The sequence below is a fragment of the Sprattus sprattus genome (assembly GCF_963457725.1).
Source record: "Sprattus sprattus genome assembly, chromosome: 1".
Classification (NCBI taxonomy): domain Eukaryota; kingdom Metazoa; phylum Chordata; class Actinopteri; order Clupeiformes; family Clupeidae; genus Sprattus; species Sprattus sprattus.
Genome location: NC_137920.1, coordinates 40,162,790 through 40,190,289, shown reverse-complemented (window position 1 = coordinate 40,190,289; position 27,500 = coordinate 40,162,790). Strand labels below are relative to the sequence as shown.

The 27,500-nt window shown below is 43.5% G+C and overlaps 3 protein-coding genes across 3 annotated transcripts in view; 1 reads left to right on the top strand and 2 right to left on the bottom strand.

Annotated features, from left to right (window-relative positions):
* ncf4 (neutrophil cytosolic factor 4) overlaps positions 1-4,569 on the bottom strand; it is a gene marked incomplete at both ends in the record, with an annotated part of 21,551 nt that extends 16,982 nt beyond the window's left edge. Inside the window, 6 exons of the mRNA XM_080856834.1 lie at positions 494-542; positions 987-1,114; positions 1,526-1,596; positions 3,646-3,793; positions 3,928-4,012; positions 4,538-4,569. Coding sequence (XP_080712960.1) covers positions 494-542; positions 987-1,114; positions 1,526-1,596; positions 3,646-3,793; positions 3,928-4,012; positions 4,538-4,569 — 513 coding nt within the window. The remainder of the gene's footprint in view (positions 1-493; positions 543-986; positions 1,115-1,525; positions 1,597-3,645; positions 3,794-3,927; positions 4,013-4,537) is intronic.
* A 12,105-nt stretch (positions 4,570-16,674) lies between these two features.
* On the top strand, positions 16,675-22,391 carry pvalb7 (parvalbumin 7). The gene is made up of 5 exons (XM_080854544.1): positions 16,675-16,802; positions 19,883-19,951; positions 20,802-20,934; positions 21,761-21,870; positions 22,005-22,391. Exons 2-5 carry the CDS (start codon positions 19,891-19,893, stop codon positions 22,028-22,030), a joined length of 330 nt encoding a protein of 109 aa, XP_080710670.1. The 5' UTR covers positions 16,675-16,802; positions 19,883-19,890; the 3' UTR covers positions 22,031-22,391.
* A 547-nt stretch (positions 22,392-22,938) lies between these two features.
* Positions 22,939-27,500, bottom strand: part of baiap2l2b (BAR/IMD domain containing adaptor protein 2 like 2b) — a gene marked incomplete at both ends in the record, with an annotated part of 16,814 nt that continues 12,252 nt past the window's right edge. The window contains one exon of the mRNA XM_080844243.1: positions 22,939-23,014. Within this exon, the coding sequence (XP_080700369.1) occupies positions 22,939-23,014 (76 nt within the window). The remainder of the gene's footprint in view (positions 23,015-27,500) is intronic.

Sequence of the window (27,500 nt, the reverse complement as noted above, 5' to 3'; positions counted from 1 at the left end):
CAGCAGTGGCTTTGATGGTTTGTTCCCTGAAAAAAATCCTGCAATTCTGTCCATGTCCTGTTGGAATTTTGTGTTTATGTTCTCTATTAATGGCACATGTTCCTAATGTAACATAACTCAATATGAATAATGAATAAGAAAATGAATTACTATGAATAATTTCATAAGAAATCTTATACTAATCGCAAAGGTCAAATGACATCCCAACTTCTCAGTGAGTAAACCTACATCCTCTCCCATTTTAAATCTGCATTAAGAAAGACATTGAGACACTTAGCTCTGCGTCATCTAAACCCCACACAACCCTACAAAGAAGAACATGTCCCTCAACTGATTATGTCAGGATGACACAATACTGTGGTCTGTTACCATCTTGTGATATCTGCCTTGCACACCCATCTTATGGTTCCCTGACCATAATAGTCTGATGTCATGCATGTTTGGTTTGTGCTGGCTAGTGTTGAAGTGGTTGCCAAGGAGACGGTGAACATACCTCAGCTCTTGGGGAGGAGAGCAGGTCAGTTTTGGGCTTGATGGTTTTCCTGGGAAGACAGAAACAGAAAAGTTGCAACATTATGTGATGTGTGGTTAACTCCTGCATTACAACACTGCATTCAGAGAGAGGAAGCTCCAGCTCATTTTTAGCAGTGAACCACAGAACAGCTTACAGACACATGGGAAATACCAGAGTGGAGTTTCACAACATGGACACATTACTGGAACCAAGACAGAGGTTTTGACCACTACTGCCCCAATAGCTGTCTTTGCATCATAATCACTGTGAGGGCAGAGGTATTTTATAGACTGGGCAGTAGAAAATATGATGCTAAAGTAGCTTTAATGCTCATGGCAAAGACAATCTTAGGTGGGTGTGAGAGTGCTTATAGTGCACAGTAGTGTTTGGAGCCAAAATGTAAAGTTTTCAGCATGAAGCTCCTTGCATGTGGGTGTTTGTAGCATAGGGTGTTGTGTAAGTGGGTTCCTACACTCTGCGTGTGGGGGGTCTCTGGCGCCGCAAGGCCTGTGGGTCCGGCTGGCTATCAGATTCCGTCTTGTAGAAGAACATTCTAATTGAATCATCTAGCATAACCCATGTGGGCAAACTAAGCAACTTCTGAAACACAGAAAGAGAACAGAGAGAGAGAGAGAAAGAGAGAGAGAGAGAGAGAGAGAGAGAGAGAGAGAGAGAGAGAGAGAGAGAGAGGGATTAGCATAATAATCAGGCCTTATTATCAAGTAATTAAATGTTTCATCAGTAACACAATACTGGTTTCTCAATTTGTTGTTCCCTGTGAGGAAATAGGCATGAGAGGAAATAGAGAAGAGAAAAGAGAAGTAAATGAAAAGGGGAACTAGGAGTCTGAATGCATTGAGCTCAAACACACAAGAGGTGTAAACACAGACCACAAAGAAATGACCTTTTGAGTGCCATTTCACCTGCACTACATACAGTAAGAGGCTTACACACAACTCCTCTTTAGGTGCTAAAAGACCACAGCTCTTGAGGCAAAGCACTCGCCCTCACCTTCATGTAAACGTTGAGCTCTGGGATTCTGTTTTCGGCTATCTCTTTCTTATTTCCTATGAATTTCTTCCCTGCAAAGAAACATAAGTCAGAAGTCAGGAAGAGGTGATTCCCACGGCTCATTTACTCAACAGCCTAAGGTATCCAGGTATGAAAAATCCAGTAAACAGCCTTTATTAGTTTGCAGTAATGAGACTTTAATTATCTGTCTTCCATATAAACAAAACACATTTACATGTAATGAACCAAACGAGTTATTCATTTAAACAGTGATATATGTTGACAGCCATATTTGTTGTAAAGCCTATGCCTCCATAATGAGCTTTAATTAATCAATGTGGATTGGCATAGATCTGTGGGGGATTTTAAATATACATATTTTAAAAACTAAGGGGGGGGGGGGGGGGGGCTACGTATTCTCAGAGATTACAATTAGGCTTGCCACCAATTCAGACAAGGCCATTTCCAACTCCTGTTAATCTAAATTTAGTACCATCTTAATGCGCAATAATCTCTGTCCCTCTGTCAGTCTCACACTCCCTCTTCTGCTGTCTTTTGCTTTTTTTTTAGAATGAATGGCTCTCATAAGCCTAATAAATCTCACTGCCTAAGTAAAACCAAAGGGGCTTTAACAAGGGAAAGTTTCAATTGATGTGTGTTGTTTTTTTAATTATATTTTGATTTAACTAATCTTAATGTTCTTAAATTAAATAACTCCCACCACAATAAATTAACACATCAAAGGGGCACACATGCGTGTACAAACACACTCACACACGCACACACGCACACACACACACACACACACACACACACATTACATCTCCTCAAAGAGAAAGTGTAATGTTCTGAGCCCTTATAACAGACCATAACACCTAAGTCAGTCATGCACCATCCTCCTGCTGTGCTGGACAGTCAAGAGAAGGCTTTCCTGAGTGAAAGACATCAAATCCAGTGAAGTGAGTGGGGCCAAGAGCCTACAGACAACTAAATGAGAATCTGTGATCCGCTGCCAAGCGTTGGGCTGCTGCAGTTTACTGTTATCCAATTAAAGCTGAAATGCCTGCCAGAGAGAGACCACACCCAGAAGGAGAGGATAAGAGAAAAGACTGTCACAAAAAGAGGAGAGTGTGAGAGAGAGAGAGAGAGAGAGAGACAGAGAGAGAGAGAGAGGACCATGACAGGAGAAAAGATGTGTCGTTGATACAACAGTCTAAAAGGATTTCAAAAGTGACTAATGTCAAGTATTTGTTGGAAGAACAACCCTTTCATTGTACTAGGCAGAGCGTCTAGTCTCACACACCTGGAAGTGCTCTGCAAACTGCATACCAGAAAAGCTATCTCCTCAAGAGGGCTGGAAAGAGACAGAGAGCTAGAGACATTAAGACGAACATGTGAGAGGTCATGACTTTCCAAAATATTATATGGAAAGAAAGAAAGAAAAAAGAAAGAAAGAAAGTGTGAATCTCTCTGACAGCAATTTGAACCTAATCTTCAAACTCTCACGACCAGAAGTCCAAACCTCTCCACTCAGTCCCTCATTCCTTTGAGCTGTCAGGTCATTACATTTCCTGTCCTTCACTGCCCTGTCACCTGTCAAAAGGCCGCTTTAAAAGGACATGTGGCCGCAGACCCCTCCACTTTAGATCAACATTATCTTATCCATGCAGGCCGCAATTGATTAAAGTAGATACAAAGGCAGCGCAAAGCAGAGTCTACAGAGACAGCTGCCAATGCACAAACATAATTAGGCTCTCAACTGCTAAGCTAATTACTCATGTGTACCCTGGGCTATGCAGCATCGCTCTCTTCCCTCCATCCCTTCTTTCGCCTGATTTTATTAGCTCAATGTGAATACTTTCGTCCCAACCTTCTTCCTTTCTCCTCTGCTTATCCGCCCGGCACTTGACTCCCTCCAAGTGTACCTTACTGTCAGGACATGCCTATAAGAGCCCTTTTAGGAACATACTGTTGAACCTTTCTGAATATTAGCAAGGTTAGAACCACTAATAACATCATACTGGTTTGGTGTCACTGGTTCCTCCCACTGAGTCTCAGCAGAGGTATGGCTGTTGGTTTAAATAGCACTGTGTATTCTGGTGAACAACTTATACACACACCTGGCAGGGAGGGAAGAGTGCACGTGTAAGAGCCGGTTTGAGCTCCTAGCTTGAGCTCCATCCTCTGGTGCAGGCTGAAGAACTGGTTGTAGCGTCGGTAAATCAGGTACTTACTACCACCCTTAGTCTTCACAGTTATCACAAATTGCTAAAATAATTAGCAGACAAAGACAGAGAGAGCGAGACAGAGAGAAAGAGAGAATGACCACATGTTAGTGACCTCATTTAAATAGAGAATGACTAAACTGGTAATTATTTACAGAAAATAAACAGAAAGATTACATAATAGACGATGAACCCCTTCTTTTCCACAATGTCTGCTATGGTTGCACTGATGGGGATGTTATCTGGAAGCTGATCAAAATCACTGGGAGGGGGAGAGAGAATTTTTAGAAACGTTTCTAACACACCATAAAAGAACACGAGTGCATCACCCCCTCAACTCTTTTCAATTAAAACTGTATGGATTTAATACATTTCTTCCGTAGAACATCAGTCAGACAAAAATATAAACTGAGTTCCTAAAATAAGGGGAACGATTGAGCTTCTCCGCTTGGACAATGCCTGTGGCTTCGTTGATTAAAACTTCGAATACTGCCGAATACCAGTATAAGGACTAGCCTACATATATCCGTTGGGTTAACAGTTAACTACAGATACAAAAAAGCAAGGTGAAAATATAGTACAACATAACAAATACTTCAGAGCAGTTTTCGAACTTTTCAAAAGATAGTCGCCTACCCAAAATTGGAAAAGCGTTCGCAAACTCAGATGTTTTCTGATAGATTCTTGTATAGTGAAGTAACCAGTGTAGCCAACACAATCGACATTTCTTTCCGTGACTATGTAGAGTCCAATGACAGCCACAGGCAAACAATGACATCTTCCTTACCTTTCATCACGCAGTTGGCGCGGGAGCGCCATGTTGGCCGGAGGGTTTGATTCCTACGCCGAGGTAAAGGTAAAAAAAGGGAAAAAACAAAAGAAAGCTATGCCAGGAGAGAGGTCAGTTAGTGTGCTGAGTCAACTTCATCAGGACACAGATGTCGCTCTTCCTGCAACTTTAAAACCAGGAAGCGAAATTTCAGAAGATGAAGTGAGAGGATCATATGTTTTATGCAAATTATTCATTTTAGCCGAGGTTATTTTTGCTTGCCAGGGTTCATGGCTTGTTTATAGGTTTGGACATACTGGAAGGAGTAATGAAGTGAAACACGTAGTGTTAGAAAGCACTATTTGTGCTGCCTTGGTAACACAGGGGACATAATTGATGTATCAGTGTCCTACTGTTCACTGCATTGGGATCTTTACAAGTTCCTGCAAGTTTATATACTGATTCACTACATGTGTCCAGGGACGTGCAGAGTTGCTCTGCCCTAAAAAAAGGGCAACACATTATTACATTTTTTCACAGCCGCTGCCACGCCCCGTCATCTGATCGCAAATTTTGCCAATATCATTTTAAACTCTCACTAACCTCCGCTGCCACGCCCTCGTCATCTGATCGCAAATTTTTCCAATATCATTTTAAACTCTCACTAACCTCTGCTGCCACGCCCCGTCATCTGATCGCAAATTTTGCCAATATCATTTTAAACTCTCACTAACCCCAGTCCCCTGATCGCAAATATATATATATATTTCCTTCGGAGGGGCAACTTCAGTCGAGGAGGGCAAACGGGCAGTTGCCCGAGCAACCTTAGCCCACTCCTGTGCACGTCCCTGCATGTGGCTGATTGTATGACCATTGACTACATTTCCTATACATATTTTCTGTTGAAAAAAGGTAATATGTGGTAGCAACAGATCAAAGTCAGTTGTGACTGTGAAATCATCTCTTACACCTCCAAAGTCAGTCAATAATACACATTGATACCCTCCTTATCTTCAAGGTTTACAGTCCAGCCTCCCCTGCAGTCTATTAAAACATCAGCTGGGTCGTGGGTTGATAATGTATCTGAGGTGGAAGGTGACACACCACCACCAACGTTTTCATAATTGTCGGGAGGTGAACCGCCCTCCTCAAAATCTTTAATTCTGAATTGCCCACATTGGAAAAAATCCCAGGTGTGTTACTGTAACTGAACTGGTACAGAAAAGTGCTCATGTATTGTTACACTCATAAAACCATGGTCTTACTGCAATACCCAGGGAGAACACATTCTGATTCAAAATGTAGATCTGGGGCCGTATTCACAAAGCCTTTTATCTTACCACTAGGAGTGCTCCTAACTCGCGCTAAAACCTTTTACGTAGGAGTAATTTCTTAAAAGTGATTCACAACGGCTCTGAGACCTACTCATACTAAGGATAATACCAACTCCTAAGCTTAAGATAAAAACTCCGTTGCTATGGATGACGTCGATTCTCATGCACGAGTTTAGAAGGGGTGAGGACGGTGATTGGTTGTTGACAGGCTCTCTCATTAAAAACTCATTCGTGACGTCCCTCTAACAATCCCACTATATCAACTGAAAATAAGAGAATAACCTAGGCTTCAAATTAAGTCATATTAAATAGTTATGGACAGTGCAGTTAGCAGAATGCACACGCATGATGACAAGTTTGTGCATCCAACGGGAATGACACTTTGCACGATAAGATAAATAGAAAGCGATCAATATACAGCCGCGGAAAAAATTAAGAGACCACTTCAAAATTATCAGTTTCTCTGGTTTTACTATTTATTGGTATGTGTTAAAGTAAAATGTACATTTTAGTTTTATTCTATAACCTACTGGCAACATTCCTACTAAATTTCAAATAAAAATATTGTCATTTAGATCATTTATTTGCAGAAAAATGACAATTGGTCAAAATAGCAAAAATGATGCAGTGTCTTCAGATCTCAAATAATGCAAAGAAAACAAGCTCATATTCATTTTTAAACTACACAATAATAATGCTTACACTTAGGAAGAGTTCAGAAATCAATATTTGGTGGAATAACCTTGATTTAAAATCACAACTTTCATGTGTCTTGGCATGCTCTCCACCAGTCTTTCACATTGCCGTTGGGTGACTTTATGCTACTCCTGGCGCAAGAATTCAAGCAGCTCGGCTTCTTTTCATGGCTTGTGACCATCCATCTTCCTCTTGATCACATTTCAGAGGTTTTTTTATGGGATTCAGGTCTCGAAATTGGGCTGGCCATGACAGGGTCCTGATCTGGTGGTACTCCATCCACACCTTTACTGGCCTGGCTGTGTGGCATGGAGCATTGCCCTGCTGGAAAAAACACTTCTCAGAGTTGGGGAACATTGTCAGAGCAAAAGGAAGCAAGTTTTTCTTCCGGGACAACGTTGTACTTTGCCTGGCTGAGGTTTGTAAAAGACCATAAGGATTGAAAAAGCGGACTGGAGGTTCTTCTAAGTTCGTCTTCTCTGATGAGTCCGATTTCACAGTAGGTGCAAGACTCTCTGGCTTGTAGGCCTCTCCAGGTCTCCGTCTAACCATCAGACGACCATGTGTTGGGCAAAGCTGAAAATTGGACTCATCAGAGAAGACGAACTAGAAGACCCTCCAGTCCGCTTTTTTCAATCTTTATGGTCTTTTACAAACCTCAGCCAGGCAAAGTACAACGTTGTCCCGGAAGAAAAACTTGCTTCCTTTAGCTCTGACAATGTTCCCCAACTCTGAGAAATGTTTTTTCCAGCAGGGCAATGCTCCATGCCACACAGCCAGGCCAGTAAAGGTGTGGATGGAGTACCACCAGATCAGGACCCTGTCATGGCCAGCCCAATTTCGGGACCTGAATCCCATAAAAAACCTCTGAAATGTGATCAAGAGGAAGATGGATGGTCACAAGCCATGAAAAGAAGCCGAGCTGCTTGAATTCTTGCGCCAGGAGTAGCATAAAGTCACCCAACGGCAATGTGAAAGACTGGTGGAGAGCATGCCAAGACACATGAAAGTTGTGATTTTAAATCAAGGTTATTCCACCAAATATTGATTTCTGAACTCTTCCTAAGTGTAAGCATTAGTATTGTGTAGTTTAAAAATGAATATGAAGTTGTTTTCTTGGCATTATACGAGATCTGAAGACACTGCATCTTTTTTGCTATTTTGACCAATTGTCATTTTTCTGCAAATAAATGATCTAAATGACAATATTTTTATTTGAAATTTGGTAGGAATGTTGCCAGTAGGTTATAGAATAAAACTAAAATGTACATTTTACTTTAACACATACCAATAAATAGTAAAACCAGAGAAACTGATAATTTTGAAGTGGTCTCTTAATTTTTTCCGCGGCTGTATATGGCAATTGCATGTAATCAAGGCAGTAATAATTAAAGCACCCAGCAAATTGTTAGGATATTATATTTCCAGCCCTTGACCACTTCAAATATCAGCACATACGGCCCTTCAAGCCCTCCAATCTTAATTGATCAAAGCGAAACGAACGTGAACCGTAGCCTAGGCGAAAGCCTACTGGTCCCAGGACCAATAGCCACTGTCACCCCAGCGGCATCCAGCTGGTAAGTTCTCAAAAACCTGCGACCGCTCTCCGTTGAAATGCACGAGTCATCGGTACATCCAGGCCACGGTGGACGAATTATTGTAATGTGTGTCCCGTCACTGGACATTCCTGCGATCGCCATGGAATTTACTTTGATCTTGTGTAATTGGCGATTGTCCAAAGGCAACTGGATAAACTGTTGGATGATGTGGGGTCTACAGTGCGTTGATAGTTTGATGAATTAAACGGCTGACTGATGATTCCCAGTGTCGTCATTTGCGTTTTCCGCGAAGCCAAATAGGTTATCTTTATGTTTCCAAACATTTTACTTCGGGACACATCGTTGTTTAAAGGCGTCATTGCATCCCGCGCTAATTCTACGACAATATTAATACCTTCACGGTTTAAGCAATGTCTTTTATCAATTCCAAGTCGGCTGCAGCCATCTTACGATATTTTGTGAATAGGTCTTAGTGATTTAGGAGTCCTCATGAGGAGTTTTAAGCTGTCCTAGACTTAGGTGCTACTTTTAGGGATAAAATATTTTGTGAATTGCTCTTAGTAAAAAAAAATAGGAGTCCTACATTTAAGACTGACACGCCCATTATTTTTAGGAGTTTCTCCTAAATTCGCCACTTATGAGCTACTTTTAGCTAGCCTGGATACCAGCCTGAACTCCGCCCACAAAATTTTTGGTCCGGGAGATTCAGTCTGGAGTCGAGCTAGTTGGGAGGGTTTAAACGGCCCCGAAAAGGGATCTGACCATTCAAATTGTAAGGGCGGGCTTTATACGTTGATGGACAGACATAGATAGAATACCGGTATACATCGAACAAAGATGGCGCCGTCTCGGGAGCTTAGTGGGACATATTTGATATGATTTAAGGTATCTACACGACTTTTTTTATGTCTACATTGACTCGGTTAGTTGTGTATACGCAACACCAATGTTGCCTAGGATTGTAGGTCTTAACTTATGCACTCTAGACCATTATTGAAAGGTTATGCTAACAGCGTAGACAAAAAGAACATTAGAACTAATGGTAGCTTCTAGCCTTGAGTGCTAATTAAGTAACGTCTCAACAGATATTGACAGCGCATTCATTTTGAAAGAGGAACAGAGAAACGCGATCAAGGCATTTGTCGATTGAAAAGATGTTTTTGCCGTCCTTCCTACGAGATCAGGTAAAAGTTTAATCTATCAGATGGTAATAATACTACGTTGCTCTGATTGGTTCTAGGTATCCAATTCAGCGAAGAGGAATTTTCTTTCCTGGTTCGTTGAAACACACCCCATAATCACAGCCCAGTGGTCCGGTCTCAGACTCATATTCTGACTAGAATTATGAGTATGACATCGTCAGGCTAACTTTTAGCCCTAAGATTCTTTGTGAATACGGCCCCTGCACTATATTGTAAGAAGCTTTTCATAAAACCATCTCCTAAATGTAGGGTTAGACACCATGAGAGCCCCAAGTGCCTTCAAAATTGGTAATCAAAATATTTGGCTTCTTATGTTTATGTCTATCTGGCAGTCCATGTGTTATTCACACAAACTAATGCATTGATTCAGTTCAGTAAAATATTATTCCAAGTGTAAGTTATTTCATGTCAACCCCCCCCCCCACCCCCACACACACACCCCACACACCCCCCAATTCAATGACCCATAGGCAACAAAAAACATTAACCGATATGGCAATTACTTCATAAGGCAATGCCTCCATGCCTCCAAAACACTTTTGTTAACTTAGGCCTGTAGAACCTGATAATGTAATAATTTCCTGATAACGTAATAACCCTGATAATGTAATAAAAAAATCCCTCATAAGTCCCTAAAAGATGTAATAAAACCTGATAATGTAATAATATCCCAATAATGTAATAAAGTGCATTTCCCAATAATGTAACAATCGCCATACCAATAATGTAATAAAATGTTACATTAATTGGAAGTTATTACATTATCAGGTTAGCCTCAATTTTGCAGAACCTGATAATGTAATAAATTCCTGATATTGTAAAAACTTTGGTCAGTGCTGAAATGTTGGGACACCAGTTATTCAGACCAAGTAGTGATGCTGTGTAGACAACCACCCACTATTGTTTTGCTCATATTTTGATCCCAATGGTATAGGCCAGGGGTCTTCAACGTTTTTCAGGCCAGGGACCCCCAAACTGATGGCGAGATGAGCAGGGACCCCCTACTATATAAATTGCATAAAATATTGTTTATAATATACTGGGCCTAGTGCCAAAAAAACATAGCTACCCTGTTATTGTGTCGATGGCACACATCCTCCCACATTAGTGAGATGTATCTTCTTTTCAATTACTCCTGACTGACACGATCCAACGGATGACGGAGGAGGAGTCTGGCGCATGGAGTTGTGTTGACAACATAGATGTTATAGTGAGATTGACAGGTCAACAAACCAATCACACCGCTAGCAAGTTGTTAAGATTGTAGGTAGTAGCATGCTAACATTAGCTAGGAGGCTCACACACCTCGCAAATCCTCACTTATTTTTCAGTTACAATTAACGTTTTTTGACCTTTTACAGTGTCTATTTCTCTTTATTATTATTTTTTTTAAATCTAAGCAAAAAAATGTCAAACTAACAATTTATAGGTACAAACAAGACCAGCTATGGAGTGTGGTCCGCCATCTTTTATTTTTGACCTTCGCGCTCTTTAGACTTGAGCAGAAACGCGATCTGATTGGCTAGTGCCTGTGCATGAAAGGTGCTGTGAGTGAACCGGTGCCCAGCTTGAAAGAGCTCCTGTGGGTAGCTGTGGGTGTCGATTGGACTGAAAGATAACGTCTTCTCGATCAATTTATACGTTCGCTACAATATGTTGGATTTATGTTAATGTAAATTTAAAGGGAATAAATACAATTCTGATTTGGAAGACATTTAAATTAACGGGATTAACGGTTGTCTGTTAAATTGCCTCTGCACGCAATGCCACGCAATAGGAATGGCGCTGCAACCAATCCGAGCGACTGACGAATGACAAAAGACGATTTGATTGGCCTGGTACAGTTTGGATTTTCAGCCGCGCAAAACAACGACAGTTGACCAGCACCAACCAAAGTTATTACAATATCAGGTAATTATTACATTATCAGGTTCTGCAAAATTGAGGCTAACCTGCACTTTATTACATTATCGGGGTATTATTACATTATCAGGTTTTATTACATGTTTTAGGGACTTATGAAGGAATTTGTATTACATTATCGGGAGTTATTACATTATCGGGAAATTATTACATTATCAGGTTCTACAAGGCCTAAAATAAAAAAGCATGGCAATGCCAATGTCATTTAATAACTTTATCATGATATTGAATTAAAGGTGCAGTCTTAATCCAATAATATTACACTTTTGTTCAAATTCAAGAAATCGCTCTTCTCTGTCCTCTAGCTGTGCATCCAGTGTGCACGCAAGATCATATATCTTAACTTCCATTACAGAATATTCAGTGTTAGTTGTCATGGTAAGTTTTTAATACATCAAAGATGCAATTTTCAGTCCATTTCTAATGGATGAAGCCTTGGCTTGGAGGAGGGGTCGTCATGGTAACCAGAAAGTGGCCTTTGATTCAACATGATAATGAAAGTGAAAGTGGGCTACAGTACCTGCTATGTGGGCTGGAAAGGCCATGAGTTGGATATACCAAGCGCAAAAGACTACTAACCCTGAACTTTGAACTCTCAGAGATAAACATGCCTCCCGGTGCAAAGGGAATACTGATGTAAGCACGACTCCTTGGCCCAAACCAACGTTGTGCGAAAGCTGAGAGATATGTGGACGAACTATTCTTAATTTGGGGCTCGACTGGAAGCCAAGCCTTCACAACCCTACTTCTGTTTGCTGTGCCACAATGTCTCCTCTAGATGTCAGTACAGAGGGGTCTTTTCTGGAGCCCAAATTCAGTGTCCAGGGTGTTTTAGGGCACGTTCAAATACAGAACACCTGATATTCACTAGTTCACAATTTGATCTACAATTTGATTTGACTACTAGCCATTATTTTCAAATATTTTCTGTCCTGTTATGTTATGGAATATCTAGTGATACTGCTCTTGGACAGGGAGATATCATTACTGTTGAGCAGTATGGGGATACTCCTCTGAAATCATGTTCGGGCTTGTGTTGCCTTAGCTATTTCTGTCCCTACAATAAAGCCTCACCTTACCAAGACAAGACTCCACACCAAAGCTATCCTGCTATGTCCAAAGCTAGCAAGTGTGACCTTAATACACGCTGCCGAATCTTACGACACTACTGTTCAGGACGCATTTAACTCCAAGGGCATGGCAGCTGTGAGATTTTTTTTGCTCATGATCGTGCGAAGAGTGAAGGATGATACTTTGTACATGTACAAATGAGTGCCTGTGTGTGTGTGTGTGTGTGTGTGCGTGTGTGTGTGCGTGTGTGTGTGCGTGTGTGTGTGCGTGTGTGTGTGTGTGTGTCCACTTTTGCAGCTTGCCACTTCAAGAAATGGTGTGAGTGTCATTATAAGGACACAAGGCTGTGCCAAAAAAAAAAAAAAAAACCTGATTGACTGACAGGCGGTACACTGTGATAACATACACATGGTTATGTTCACAATGTTGACACCATGTCCCTCCAGAAATCTGAGGAGAGCTAGAATGACTGAAAAACAGTTGAAGGATGAGGTTGACACTGATACTTTTGGAGCGCACATTGTTCAGGACACAACATTGCCGCAGCAGTTCAAACGATCTGTTACACTACCTCATAGAATAGTTCTCTTCCTTGTTTAGTTTAGTTTAGTAACTGAATAGACAGCTAATTCGTGGCTATTAGTCTTATTTTATGAATAATGGCATTAGAATTGGAATGGATAGTCAATTGCATGACTGTCCTTGTTGCACAAATGAACGACAGGTAATTTATCATTTACAGAATGGCAAGAAAGAAAAGTTCAAGCATCGATAGTCTGATTAAAGTGAGGTTCACTGGGTTCTATTTTCAGTTGCTCTTAATGGATATTCACCTTTATTTCAGGAACAGTCATGCCATTGACTTTCCATTCAAATTCTAATGCCATTTTTATAAAATGGGACTAATACCCACGAAGGAGCTGTCTCGTATTAGAGAAATGATAACCTGCACACACACAGATGCTGACACTCACACAGAAACACACACTCACAAACACACACACACACAGACAGACAGACACAGACACACAGACTCAGAGAGAGACACACACACACACAGCTGTGGTCCATAACTGTCTGCTATGCGGTCTCCCATTTTGCACCTGTTTTAGGGAGAGATCCAAACACCTGCTGTAGTACTACTAGAACAGTAGCAGTAGCAGTCCAGTCTCCTTTCTTCTCCTCCACTCGCACTCTCTCCCACTCTCTCTCACTCTATATGTATCTTCTCCTGTGCTGTTTATTTATTTTTATCACCATGTGTCATTCTGTTTCTGGGTTTTAAAATGGAGGATTACATAAGGTGAACATTTGTTTTGGCCCATCCACCCTTTCTGTTTACCCATATACCCCATTAACTCAGGAACTCAAATAACTGTTATGAGCTTAGGAGGCGCGATATGGTCTATTAATATGGGATATTATCATCTAAAACATTTAACATTATCAGCATTTCTGACCGCCTCTCAGCCCTTCCTGTCCTGTGCTGTTCATCTCTCCCTTTATTTGTCCATCCGCCTCGTCCTCTGTTTGTCCCTCTCTTCACATCGGATAGATGATATTGGATAGATGTTTGTTGGCTGCTTTGCGTATCTGTTTCCAGTGCTATTTATGTCCTTCTGTGTTCTCCCTCTCTCCTTTCTCTCTCTCTCTCTCTCTCTCTCTCTCTCTCTCTCTCTCTCTCTCTCTCCCTGTCCTCCTCAATCTCTCTCTCCTCTTTTCTCCTCCAAAGCCCATACCAAATGTGCCCACAGGAAAGTGCTGAAGTAGGGAAATGTGATAGGGGACATGAGAACATAGTGTGGCCCTCTCTAGGCACCCTGGACACAGGAGGGCAGAGAGCACAGTTGAGACTAGCCCGAGGGAAGAAGAATCCTCTTTATCAGCGTTTACTTGTCCTTAAACTCAACGGGCCTTAAACTGACTCCTCTTTATCAGCGTTTACTTGTCCTTAAACTCAACACACCTTAAACTGACTCCTCTTTATCAGCGTTTACTTGTCCTTAAACTCAACAGGCCTTAAACTGACTCCTCTTTATCAGCGTTTACTTGTCCTTAAACTCAACAGGCCTTAAACTGACTCCTCTTTATCAGCGTTTACTTGTCCTTAAACTCAACAGGCCTTAAACTGTCACTAAGGAGTACTAGTTCTACTAATAGCGATCATCCTTAGAGACAATGAAAATATACATGTGAAGGGTTTTAGAACTCGTGGAAGAGTTGGGCCTGAAATTGAGATGGTCTTTCTTTGACTTTCCCTTCCTTTACTTTGCTTTTTAATCCCCTGTGAAGAAACAAAGCGTCTTCATAGTATTATATGTACTGAAATGTCCACCCCCCTCAATAGATGTATTGAGCTATTCTACTTGAACAATGTTATTTCTGCAAAGTACCTCACAGCAAGCTATTATGTTATGAATAGTGATTATATTCTGTTATTTCTGGCCACAGTTCGCCTTAACATTCGATTGTGAGTGAAAAAGAAAGGCATAGAACTGTTCTTCGGTCACCTAGGGTTGTGACTGAGTTCTGATTTTCTACCGCACTGCGTGCCAAGATCCTAACTGCAAGCGCGCGGTCCTGAGGGCCTCTTTAAAAAGAAAGCTACCTCTGAAGCAGCTCTGGGGACCGGCTCTATATTAGCTAAGCTCCAGGGTTCATCAAATTACTGGCCTCGTTTTCTCCTCCCTCCTCCCATCATTTCATCTTTCATCTTCCCTTGACATTCACAGACACGTTCCTCATCACCATGGAAACATAATATCAATATTAAAGGCAAATAAGGGTCGATCAAAGAGAGCCATACATTAGGATGTGTGTTACTACTCGGTATGGTGGACATGTGTTGTGATGTATTTGATTGCAGACACACATTGCGCTTGCGGAACATTGTGCGAGCAGAGAGGAAAAAGACAGAGGCGAAAAGAAGGCGTATGTAGGACAAGAACTTGAAACAGGGCTTGAAATGAATACCCTCCCCCTTGCCAAATGTGGCTGAAAATGGGCAGCTATGAAGTTTGCTACCTCCCAGTCGTTTTGGTGTTTGTTTTTGTATTTTTTATGAAGAAGTTAAAAAACATGAGACATTTATTTCACTAGAAATACAGTAGAATATTGTAGGCCTTATTTACAGGTTTTTTCCGTAACTAATATATGGACTGCCAGTACTCTACAGCTAGTCTAAGACCTGTACCTATAAATTCATTTTTTATGGTGTCAGAGGACGTCTCCAGATCCCTCAGCGCTATATGTGTCTAAAACATAGTGATAACTTTATGGCCACCATTGACTACAAGGTATGTTGGTGAAGCTGTGGAATGGAATAGGACCCATCTGTCATACGTGGTGAGGTGACTGGGTGTCAGGTAGAGGCTAGGGGAGAGGAGGGACCCCTTCCAACCAGTGAACTTGAGAAAAGGTATGGACACATCGCACACATTACAGCAGAACAGTGTGTCACCCCAGAAACTAACCAGATAGTTCCTCCTGTGAGAGGAGGGAGATGGACAGAGAGAGAGAAAAAGAGAAGGAGACAGATGGGTCTTAGAGTGAGAAATATGCTTGTAAGTTGTATATAGAAAAACAATATGGAACTGTGAGAGCTGAAAGGCCAATCATCCTGAGATGTGTTGGAGCACAGGGGTCAGTTCTGTTGCTATACAGGTTATTGACGTGTCTATTTTAATGGGGATATGCATGGGAGTCAGTTTCAGCAGGGATTTAGCAATGATAGGCTGAGAGGGGTATTAAAACAGGTCTATGTGAGGTTGTGGCATTTGAACAATTCAGACACTTTTATTGTTAAGGTGCGTGCTATACAAATAAAATGTAATAGAATTGAATGATGGTAAGGCTAAAGACTGTTGTCTTGTATGTCTTGTTTTCAGTTGTTCTTGTGAATTATTTCCAACCACAGAAATGTGGCACCACTGGTAAGGCACGTTCGATGAGACTGATGTGAAGTGGAAGAGAGAGAGAGATAGAGAGAAAGTGATCAAATGACGTGGTGAAAGGCAAACAACTTCTGAGAGGGATGTGAGCTGACTGCCAAAGATCAGATTTTAGTGCTCTTGAGAAAGAGGGATCTGTAGCAATGGATAAAGGAGGACAGAAAACAGAGGGAGGTGGAAATAGAAAGAGAGAGAGAGCATGGGGTAGGGAACACCAATGGTAAAGATGAAAGAGCATAACAGTCATCACAGAAACAACAGTGCAGAGTTAGGATTCTTGGGCAGTAGCAGGGTAGAGCTCAGAAGAAAGACAGCAGGAGTAGGGGGTTGATTATTAATAGTGCAGTGGTTACTCTGGAGCCACCCTGTGTGTGCGTCACACCTTCCCTCTGTCCTGGGCCGGAACCCCTCTGCATCTCCTTAAATAGGGTCCAGGGTGGACCAGGCTATATAAGACAAACAGTGGACCCCCCCCAACCTACCTCTGGTTCATTCTCTCTCCTCATCTCACTCTCCATCCTTGTGTCTCTCCACACCTCGTCGAGCAGGTAAGACTGGGGTCAAACTGAAGCAAAGCCTGGGGGTTAGAAATGACTGAGAGGACTTTTATAGGGTCAGGATATGGACAAATCATTTTCTTTAAATGTAATTTGTGGGGAATGACCGAAAATATAGTTGCAGCAGTGTCATCAGACTTGCATGGAATTTCTCATTGGCCGATCTCAATACTTACTTCAAATTTCTTTATTTAATTAATTGTCTGAGGCAATATTGATAAAATGTCTTGAGACCTAAAAAATTACTGAACTGGAATGAAATTTGATATTTGATTGTTATTTGATTGTCCAACATATTGAATCAAAGCAATTTCTTGTGACACCCAAACACTTTTATGTAAAAAGTTATTAAATTATATATTCATCATTATGACAATTGTTCCACTATGTGATATTTTGACATAAAGTAATATCTTAAATTTGTTGCCAAATTCCCTACAAGTGTGAACTACATTATGCAACCTAATTTATACTGCAAAATAGCTCTTGTCATCACTGGTGACGCTGAAATAAATCAGGAAGATTAGCACAATCTCATGTTAGGGGATGATAAATGGAGACATTGCCACAGTTATGAATATTTTCTATCACAAAGTTGTAAAAATATTAAAATTAAGTGACATATCTGATATTAATCAAAACTAAACTAACCAACCTATATCTGAACTATTGTATATTTATGATAATGAACAATATGTAGGTCATTTGTATTTTAAAATGTAATACATGCAATTTTGCTCAAATGCTTTAATATGCAGTTTATTTACAATATAAATGCTCGTCTTAATGATGCTGCAGCAGGAGCTATTGAACCTGTGGTCAGATGACCCGGTCAGAATAGTGTTTGTTGGAGTCACACACTGAGTTCTCTGGAGAGGGTTTCAGCCCCACGCTGCCAAGAGACTCCAAATGTCACGAAAGTTTATCCTCTGATCTCAGCGTTGGTTTACGTGGACACATACATATTCAGAACACATTCACACACACACACACGCACGCCAAACACACAAACATCCAGACAGAGGGATAGAGTTTCTTGTACAGCATAACACATTCTACAGAGATCTTTTTTCTGCCCTGCCCAACACACACACACACACACGCAAACACACAAACACTCACACACACACACACACACACATACACACACACACACACACACACACACACACACACACACACACACACAAACACACACACCCACACCCACACCCACACACACACACACACACACACACACACACACACACACACACACACACACACACACATACACATATACACACACACACAGCTGTACTTCATTGACTGTAAATATTCAATGGTATTTGTGCTGAAGCAGCTCAGACATTAGAGGCCACATTAAGGTGTGTGTGTGTGTGTGTGATCCCTGTGATTTCAGCTTTACCAATGCAGTGTATAGCAGAGACAACAGGGATGTAAGCAACTGCAATCCAATACACTTAAAAGGAGTACGTTTTCTCAGGGATTACTTAAGTTCCAAACCGATTGGCCTTATTCATTAATGACTGTGCTCTTCAACTGACCGTGGCCTTGTTTTTTATACCGAAATAACCAGGTGGCATAGTGAAGACATCTCATGAGTAACCTGAGGCACTGCCATCGCCAGTGTTTGGCTTTAGATCTCAGTTGTTCAAAGGGAAAAGGCATACTGAAACCCACAAATAAGGAAACGGGACAGGAAAGAGAGGGAAGCTCTCCGGGTTCCATTAGCAGCTGTCTGTGCTGATAAGAGTAATTGGAGTGAAGGATGTGTACAGTTTCAGAGGCAAGGGTACAGCCACTCATGCCTGCTTGTGTAACGGTGCCAGGGAAATGGGATGGGATTACTCGTGCTGTTCCTTGAATTACTGAAGCACTTTTCTGTACTCAAGGTGCCTTTACAATGGCTCCATTCATTGGGGAGAGATAACATGCATACAGGTATTCCTTCCAATATCATACTCATTTTGACGGAAAAGTCTGCCGGTATAAATAGGAAGGGTCTGGTTTCTGAAATACATTTTTCACACACATGCACACTGCATACACAGGAGCTCATGGACACCACATGTGCGGTAAAATGATTGCAGCCATTTTAAATCCAGTGACTTGTGTTTATTACAACCAATCACTTGTTTGTCGGTCCCTCAGCAGTGTTGGAATGCGCCAATGGAACCTTCCAGAAATGATGAATTGTTTGGCAGGTCTAAAGGCATCACTAACACACACAGACATCATCAGGATATGATGAACAGTATTAGAGATCTGGTATAGCTCACTATTGGTCTGTACTAAGAACCAGCATGTTTTACAGCATCAAGGGCAGGAGAAAGGCCTACAGAGGCCAGGCTGGAGACTTGTAGAAGAGGCAGAGAAACAAGGAAGGAAAAGCATGACATGTTTGTAAAAATGTTAAATACAAAAAGAAAGAACAGCCACTTGGAATCAGTCCCAGCAGAGTTGCTTACATGCTGCACAGGAAAGAAAAAAATGAAATGAAGTTGGCAGTGCTGCTTGGATGAGGTGCCACTGTTTCTAAATGTGTCGCACACTCATGGGCACACACTCATGGGCACACACACATGGGCACACACTCATGGGCATACATGCGTGCCATTTCTCTGGCACCGGCATGAAGAACACTCAGTCAATTCTGATGTTTAATTTAGCACTGCATCCTAGCACAGGTCTAATGTTTGCCAATCACTCAAACACGTATGCTACTGTTGTAATATACTGTATATAGCTTGTGTCATAGTTCTGGAAATATCTGTGTGATTGTATCTTCAAGGTGAAATAGTTTGCATTGTCTGTAAGAATTAAAACAAAAAATGACAAACTGCAATATAGGACCATGACCGGTACAAACCAGCTGTTCAAATTGTGCACAAATGGAACAGTACCTAAAATATTTGGAGCATGATCTCATAGTTGTACAGTCTCTCATTCAATACCACACTAGAAAATCTTGTCTTCTGTTTTTTAGCAATGGTTACGCTGCCAAGTTAACCTTCAACTTCAAACAGCTTTTCTCACTCATTTCCTTCCTTCATTCTTGTTTGTGTTAGCTGTCAAGATGGCGATGAAAGACCTGTTGAAAGAAGAGAACATCAAGAAGGCCATGGATGCATTCAAGGGTGAGACTGCCTGCTCCTTTCTGTTGAGCGCTTACATCAACGGATGAAAGATTTAATGTATTAATTAATTAGATATATAGACCTCCACCTCTCCTCCCAGGATGGAAATAGTGTTCAGCATAGTCCTGGTCCTCCACACCCATCTCCTTCAGCTTGGTCACGTTTAAGAGGAGGTGGTTGTTCCCAAACCATGGCACAAAACGGCCCACCAGTTCCCCGTACCACCACTGACACACCCCACAACTGCGGAGTCATCTGAACATTTTCTTCTGCAGATGACAGGAATCTGAGTTGTATTGAAAGTCAGAGGTGTACTGGGTGAGGAGGAGAGATGGGAGTGTAGTCCCCTGTGATGCTCCTGTGTCCTCCTCAGACACACATCCCCTCAGCTGCACTAACTGTGCTGTCCCTCAGGTAGTCAATAACCCTGGAGGTGTCCTCCATCTTATGGAGCTTCTCATGCAGCAGTGTAGGCTGGATCGTGTTAAAGGCACTGGAGAAATCAAAGAACACGATCCTCACAGTGCTGCCTGCTATGGTCAGATGAGGGTGGGCTCACTGAAGCAGGTAGATGATGGCATCTTCAACTTCAACCTTTTGAGCGGTAGGCAAACTGCAGAGGGTCCTGAGAGGTGCTCACCCGAGGTCTGAGATGCACCAATATCAGTCTCTCCAGGATGATCTTGATGTGTTGTGTTGTTAGGGCAACCAATCAATAGTCATTGAAAACACCTGGAACAAGGTTAGGTAACTAGTGCTGACTAGTGCTGACTTGGTTTATTATTTGTTAAGTATGTAATGTGCTTGATGTCTTTGAGGCTGATTCATATCTTCCTTCTACCTTGAACAGCGGCGGACTCTTTCGACTATAGGAAGTTCTTTGACATGGTGGGACTGAAGGCCATGTCTGCTGAGAGTGTCAAGCAGGTCTTCAAGCTGCTGGACGTTGACGAGAGTGGCTACATTGAGGAGGAGGAGCTCAAGTGAGAAACGACAGACAAAAACACACAAACTAGCATATGCTAATACATTGCTTGGTCTTTAAGGAATCACATGACAGTCAAATAATCACCAGAATCTTTTAAACACATTCAAACACATATACTTACTCCCAGGCCCATTGTGTGTCCTGCTCAGGCCCTTCATAATGCACTCCCACACTGAGCAAACTTGATATTTATCCTATAAATCATACCAAATGCACGCACACACACACACACACACACACGCACAGACACACACACAAGCACACACACACACACACACACACGCACACACACACACACACTCACACACACACACACACACACACACACACACACACACACACACACACACACACACAATGCACTGATGCAGTGTTGTGACTGTCACACCCAAACTGTACACAAACTCCTGAACTGTGTGCAAACAGGCACTGAAGCCTTTTTCTTTGACACACTCCATTTGGCTGGGAGGTCAGCGCTGTACTTCAGAGTGCAGCCCCCGTGAATCAGCTTTAGAACGGCCCTCTCTCCATACTTTAATGCAATTTTCCCAATCAGCCTTCAAGGGCACAGAGTGATACGAGCACCACTTGCAGGAGATCAATATTGATCACCTCACAGTGAGGGCATTTCAGTTTGACACACACAGTCAATCTCTCCCTCGGCCTCCCGGTATTAGCCTCTACAAACTGACGTTCATCACCGGGAATAACTGTCTGTCAGCGGCAGTGCCAAGCCTCTCAGATGGTGGCCAGGTCGGTGGAGGACGGCAGCTTTAAAGGGTGCGATGTTAAACCCCAAACTTGTTCTGGTTTTGTTCCAGGTTTGTACTGAAGGGCTTCTCCTCCGAGGGCAGAGACCTGACTGATAAGGAGACCCAAACATTCCTGTCAGCTGCCGACAAGGATGGAGACGGAAAGATCGGCATCGACGGTGAGACTCCTGCCTGTGTTTCCATGTTTCCATGTCTGCTAAAGGGACATATGTCCTGGAGTAATATCTTTATCTGCATTGTTTGTCTTCTGAATAATTAACTTTTTTTTTTAATTGTTTCATATTTTTTCCAGAGTTTGAGGCCTTGGTACACGAGTAACAGGCATATCCATGGCCGCCCTATTGGCTGCCTCCTCCCTCCCTTCCCCTGAACCCCACCCCTCTGACCCCACCACCTGACCCCTGTCCTCCCCTCTGGACCTCCTCGTATGGAGTGAGAGCCACCAACAGGGGGCGACGGAGAGGCAGTACCCACCAACACACCTCTATATTTATTCCACCCCCTTTTTATACAAGCACTCTGTACGTGTTGACGTCTTTGATTTAAAAGTACACTATGATTTAATTTTGCTCACCTGAACCTGGGTCTACCTATTGTTGTCTTGTCACAAACACTGGTCATTCTCTAGCATCCCTCCACCCTCCATCCTCTCTTCCCCCCATCCCCTCCATCACTCCCCCTCCCCCCCCCCCCCCCCCCCCCAATATGCCAATAAAGGAAGATGATAAAGATGAGCTCCAGTTATGAAGAGAGGAATGAACCCAAGGAGAAATAAAACCATGTCTTGAGTACACTGATATTTTCATTTGTTTTAATGGCTTCACTAACAGTTGATGGGATGTGAGTTATACTGTCTCCACACACTCATCAGAGCATCTCAGAACACACAGGGCCATGGCTCCTGATATCTTACTACAGTTCTTCACGATTCAAACAGAGGTTGCAACTAAAGTCTGCATCATTAAAGTCTTAGTTAGCAAATTCTGAAACAGATGTTTTAAAAAGTCCACTTTAAAAGTAGCAGTCAAACACAAACCTACCAAACTCTCGAAAACGAACACTTTCAAAAGCACACCCACATAACTATGTACATTCCATATCTAAAGGTAATGGTATATATTTTACTTAATCACTAAAAAGTGCTGCTCATGTCGACCATTCCAAAGAAATCTAATTCCTCTAGTTATTCTGGGCTACTGCAGCTGATCATTGCAGGTGATCCAGAGTCATTGAATCCGTGGGCCAGATCTGTCATTGGTGGACGTCGGGCGAAGCTTCACCGTGGCAAACGGGTTGGTGCCCCTATAAGATCACAACAAAGAGGAGCCAATGAGGGAAGAGGATTGAGCGTACATGTATCTATCAACCACTCACACACACACACACACACCAAGAGCTCCATCAACCACACACACACACCAAGAGCTCCATCAACCACACACACACACACACACCAAGAGCTCCATCAACCACACACACACACACACACCAAGAGCTCCATCAACCACACACACACACACACACACACACACACCAAGAGCTCCATCAACCACACACACACACCAAGAGCTCCATCAACCACACACACACACCAAGCGCTCCATCAACCACACACACACACACACCCAGAGCTCCATCAACCACACACACACACACACACCAAAAGCTCCATCAACCACACACACACACACACACACACACACACACCAAGAGCTCCATCAACCACACACACACACCAAGAGCTCCATCAACCACACACACACACCAAGCGCTCCATCAACCACACACACACACACACACACACACACCAAAAGCTCCATCAACCACACACACACACACACACACACCAAGAGCTCCATCAACCACACACACACACACACCAAGAGCTCCATCAACCACACACACACACACCCAGAGCTCGATCAACCACACACACACACACCAAGAGCTCCATCAACCACACACACACACACACACACACACACACACACACACACACACACACACACACACACACACCAAGAGCTCCATCAACCACACACACACACCAAGAGCTCCATCAACCACACACACACACCAAGAGCTCCATCAACCACACACACACACCAAGAGCTCCATCAACCACACACACACACACCAAGAGCTCCATCAACCACACACACACACCAAGAGCTCCATCAACCACACACACACACACCAAGAGCTCCATCAACCACACACACACACCAAGAGCTCCATCAACCACACACACACACCAAGAGCTCCATCAACCACACACACACACCAAGAGCTCCATCAACCACACACACACACACACACACCAAGAGCTCCATCAACCACACACACACACACCAAGAGCTCCATCAACCACACACACACACACACACACACACACACCAAGAGCTCCATCAACCACACACACACACACACACACACACACACACCAAGAGCTCAATCAACCACACACACACCAAGAGCTCCATCAACCACACACACACACACACACACACACACACACACACACACCAAGAGCTCAATCAACCACACACACACCAAGAGCTCCATCAACCACACACACACACACACACACACACACACCAAGAGCTCCATCAACCACACACACACACACCAAGAGCTCCATCAACCACACACACACACACACACACACACACACCAAGAGCTCAATCAACCACACACACACACACACACACCAAGAGCTCCATCAACCACACACACACACACCAAGAGCTCAATCAACCACACACACACCAAGAGCTCAATCAACCACACACACACCAAGAGCTCCATCAACCACACACACACACACCAAGAGCTACATCAACCACACACACACACACCAAGAGCTCCATCAACCACACACACACACCAAGAGCTACATCAACCACACACACACACCAAGAGCTACATCAACCACACACACACACCAAGAGCTCCATCAACCACACACACACACATCAAGAGCTCCATCAACCACACACACACAAACACACACACCAAGAGCTCCATCAACCACACACACACACACCAAGAGCTCCATCAACCACACACACACACACCAAGAGCTCCATCAACCATACACACACACACACCAAGAGCTCCATCCACCACACACACACACACACACACCAAGAGCTCCATCAACCATACACACACACACACCAAGAGCTCCATCCACCACACACACACACACACACACCAAGAGCTCCTTCAACCACACACACACACACACACACACACACACACACACCAAGAGCTCCATCAACCACACACACACACCAAGAGCTCCATCAACCACACACACACACCCAGAGCTCCATCAACCACACACACACACACACCAAGAGCTCCTTCAACCACACACACACACACACACACACACACACACACACACACACACACACACACACCAAGAGCTCCTTCAACCACACACACACACACACACACACACACACACACACACACACACACACACCAAGAGCTCCATCAACCACACACACACACCAAGAGCTCCATCAACCACACACACACCAAGAGCTCCATCAACCACACACACACACACACACACACACACCAAGAGCTCCATCAACCACACACACACACACCAAGAGCTCCATCAACCACACACACACACACACACACACACACCAAGAGCTCCATCAACCACACACACACACACACACACACACACACACACACACCAAGAGCTCCATCAGCCACACACACACCAAGAGCTCCATCAACCACACACACACACACCCAGAGCTCCATCAACCACACACACACACACACACCAAGAGCTCCATCAACCACACACACACACACACACACACCAAGAGCTCCATCAACCACACACACACACACACACACACACACACACACCAAGAGCTCCATCAACCACACACACACCAAGAGCTCCATCAACCACACACACACACACACCCAGAGCTCCATCAACCACACACACACATCAAGTGCTCCATCAACCACACACACACACCCAGAGCTCCATCAACCACACATACACACCAAGAGCTCCATCAACCACACACACACACACACACACCAAGAGCTCCATCAACCACACACACACACACACACACACACACACCAAGAGCTCCATCAACCACACACACACACCAAGAGCTCCATCAACCACACACACACACCAAGCGCTCCATCAACCACACACACACACACACCCAGAGCTCCATCAACCACACACACACACACACACCAAAAGCTCCATCAACCACACACACACACACACACACACACACACACCAAGAGCTCCATCAACCACACACACACACCAAGAGCTCCATCAACCACACACACACACCAAGCGCTCCATCAACCACACACACACACACACACACACACACCAAAAGCTCCATCAACCACACACACACACACACACACACCAAGAGCTCCATCAACCACACACACACACACACCAAGAGCTCCATCAACCACACACACACACACCCAGAGCTCGATCAACCACACACACACACACCAAGAGCTCCATCAACCACACACACACACACACACACACACACACACACACACACACACACACACACACACACACACCAAGAGCTCCATCAACCACACACACACACCAAGAGCTCCATCAACCACACACACACACCAAGAGCTCCATCAACCACACACACACACCAAGAGCTCCATCAACCACACACACACACACCAAGAGCTCCATCAACCACACACACACACCAAGAGCTCCATCAACCACACACACACACACCAAGAGCTCCATCAACCACACACACACACCAAGAGCTCCATCAACCACACACACACACCAAGAGCTCCATCAACCACACACACACACCAAGAGCTCCATCAACCACACACACACACACACACACCAAGAGCTCCATCAACCACACACACACACACCAAGAGCTCAATCAACCACACACACACCAAGAGCTCAATCAACCACACACACACCAAGAGCTCCATCAACCACACACACACACACACACACACACACACCAAGAGCTCAATCAACCACACACACACACACACACACCAAGAGCTCCATCAACCACACACACACACACCAAGAGCTCCATCAACCACACACACACACACACACACACACACACCAAGAGCTCAATCAACCACACACACACACACACACACCAAGAGCTCCATCAACCACACACACACACACCAAGAGCTCAATCAACCACACACACACCAAGAGCTCAATCAACCACACACACACCAAGAGCTTCATCAACCACACACACACACACCAAGAGCTACATCAACCACACACACACACCAAGAGCTACATCAACCACACACACACACCAAGAGCTCCATCAACCACACACACACACATCAAGAGCTCCATCAACCACACACACACAAACACACACACCAAGAGCTCCATCAACCACACACACACACACACACCAAGAGCTCCATCAACCATACACACACACACACCAAGAGCTCCATCCACCACACACACACACACACACACCAAGAGCTCCTTCAACCACACACACACACACACACACACACACACACACACCAAGAGCTCCATCAACCACACACACACACCAAGAGCTCCATCAACCACACACACACACCCAGAGCTCCATCAACCACACACACACACACACCAAGAGCTCCTTCAACCACACACACACACACACACACACACACACACACACACACACACACACACACACCAAGAGCTCCTTCAACCACACACACACACACA

What these genes read in the sequence shown, in the direction of transcription:
- pvalb7 (XM_080854544.1), top strand. Translation starts at nt 19,891, where the DNA reads ATGGCGATGAAAGACCTGTTGAAAGAAGAGAACATCAAGAAGGCCATG. An exon ending in GGCCATGGATGCATTCAAGG is followed by an intron (nt 19,952 to 20,801) that starts GTGAGACTGCCT and finishes TACCTTGAACAG; the next exon opens with CGGCGGACTCTTTCGACTAT. An exon ending in ATTGAGGAGGAGGAGCTCAA is followed by an intron (nt 20,935 to 21,760) that starts GTGAGAAACGAC and finishes GTTTTGTTCCAG; the next exon opens with GTTTGTACTGAAGGGCTTCT.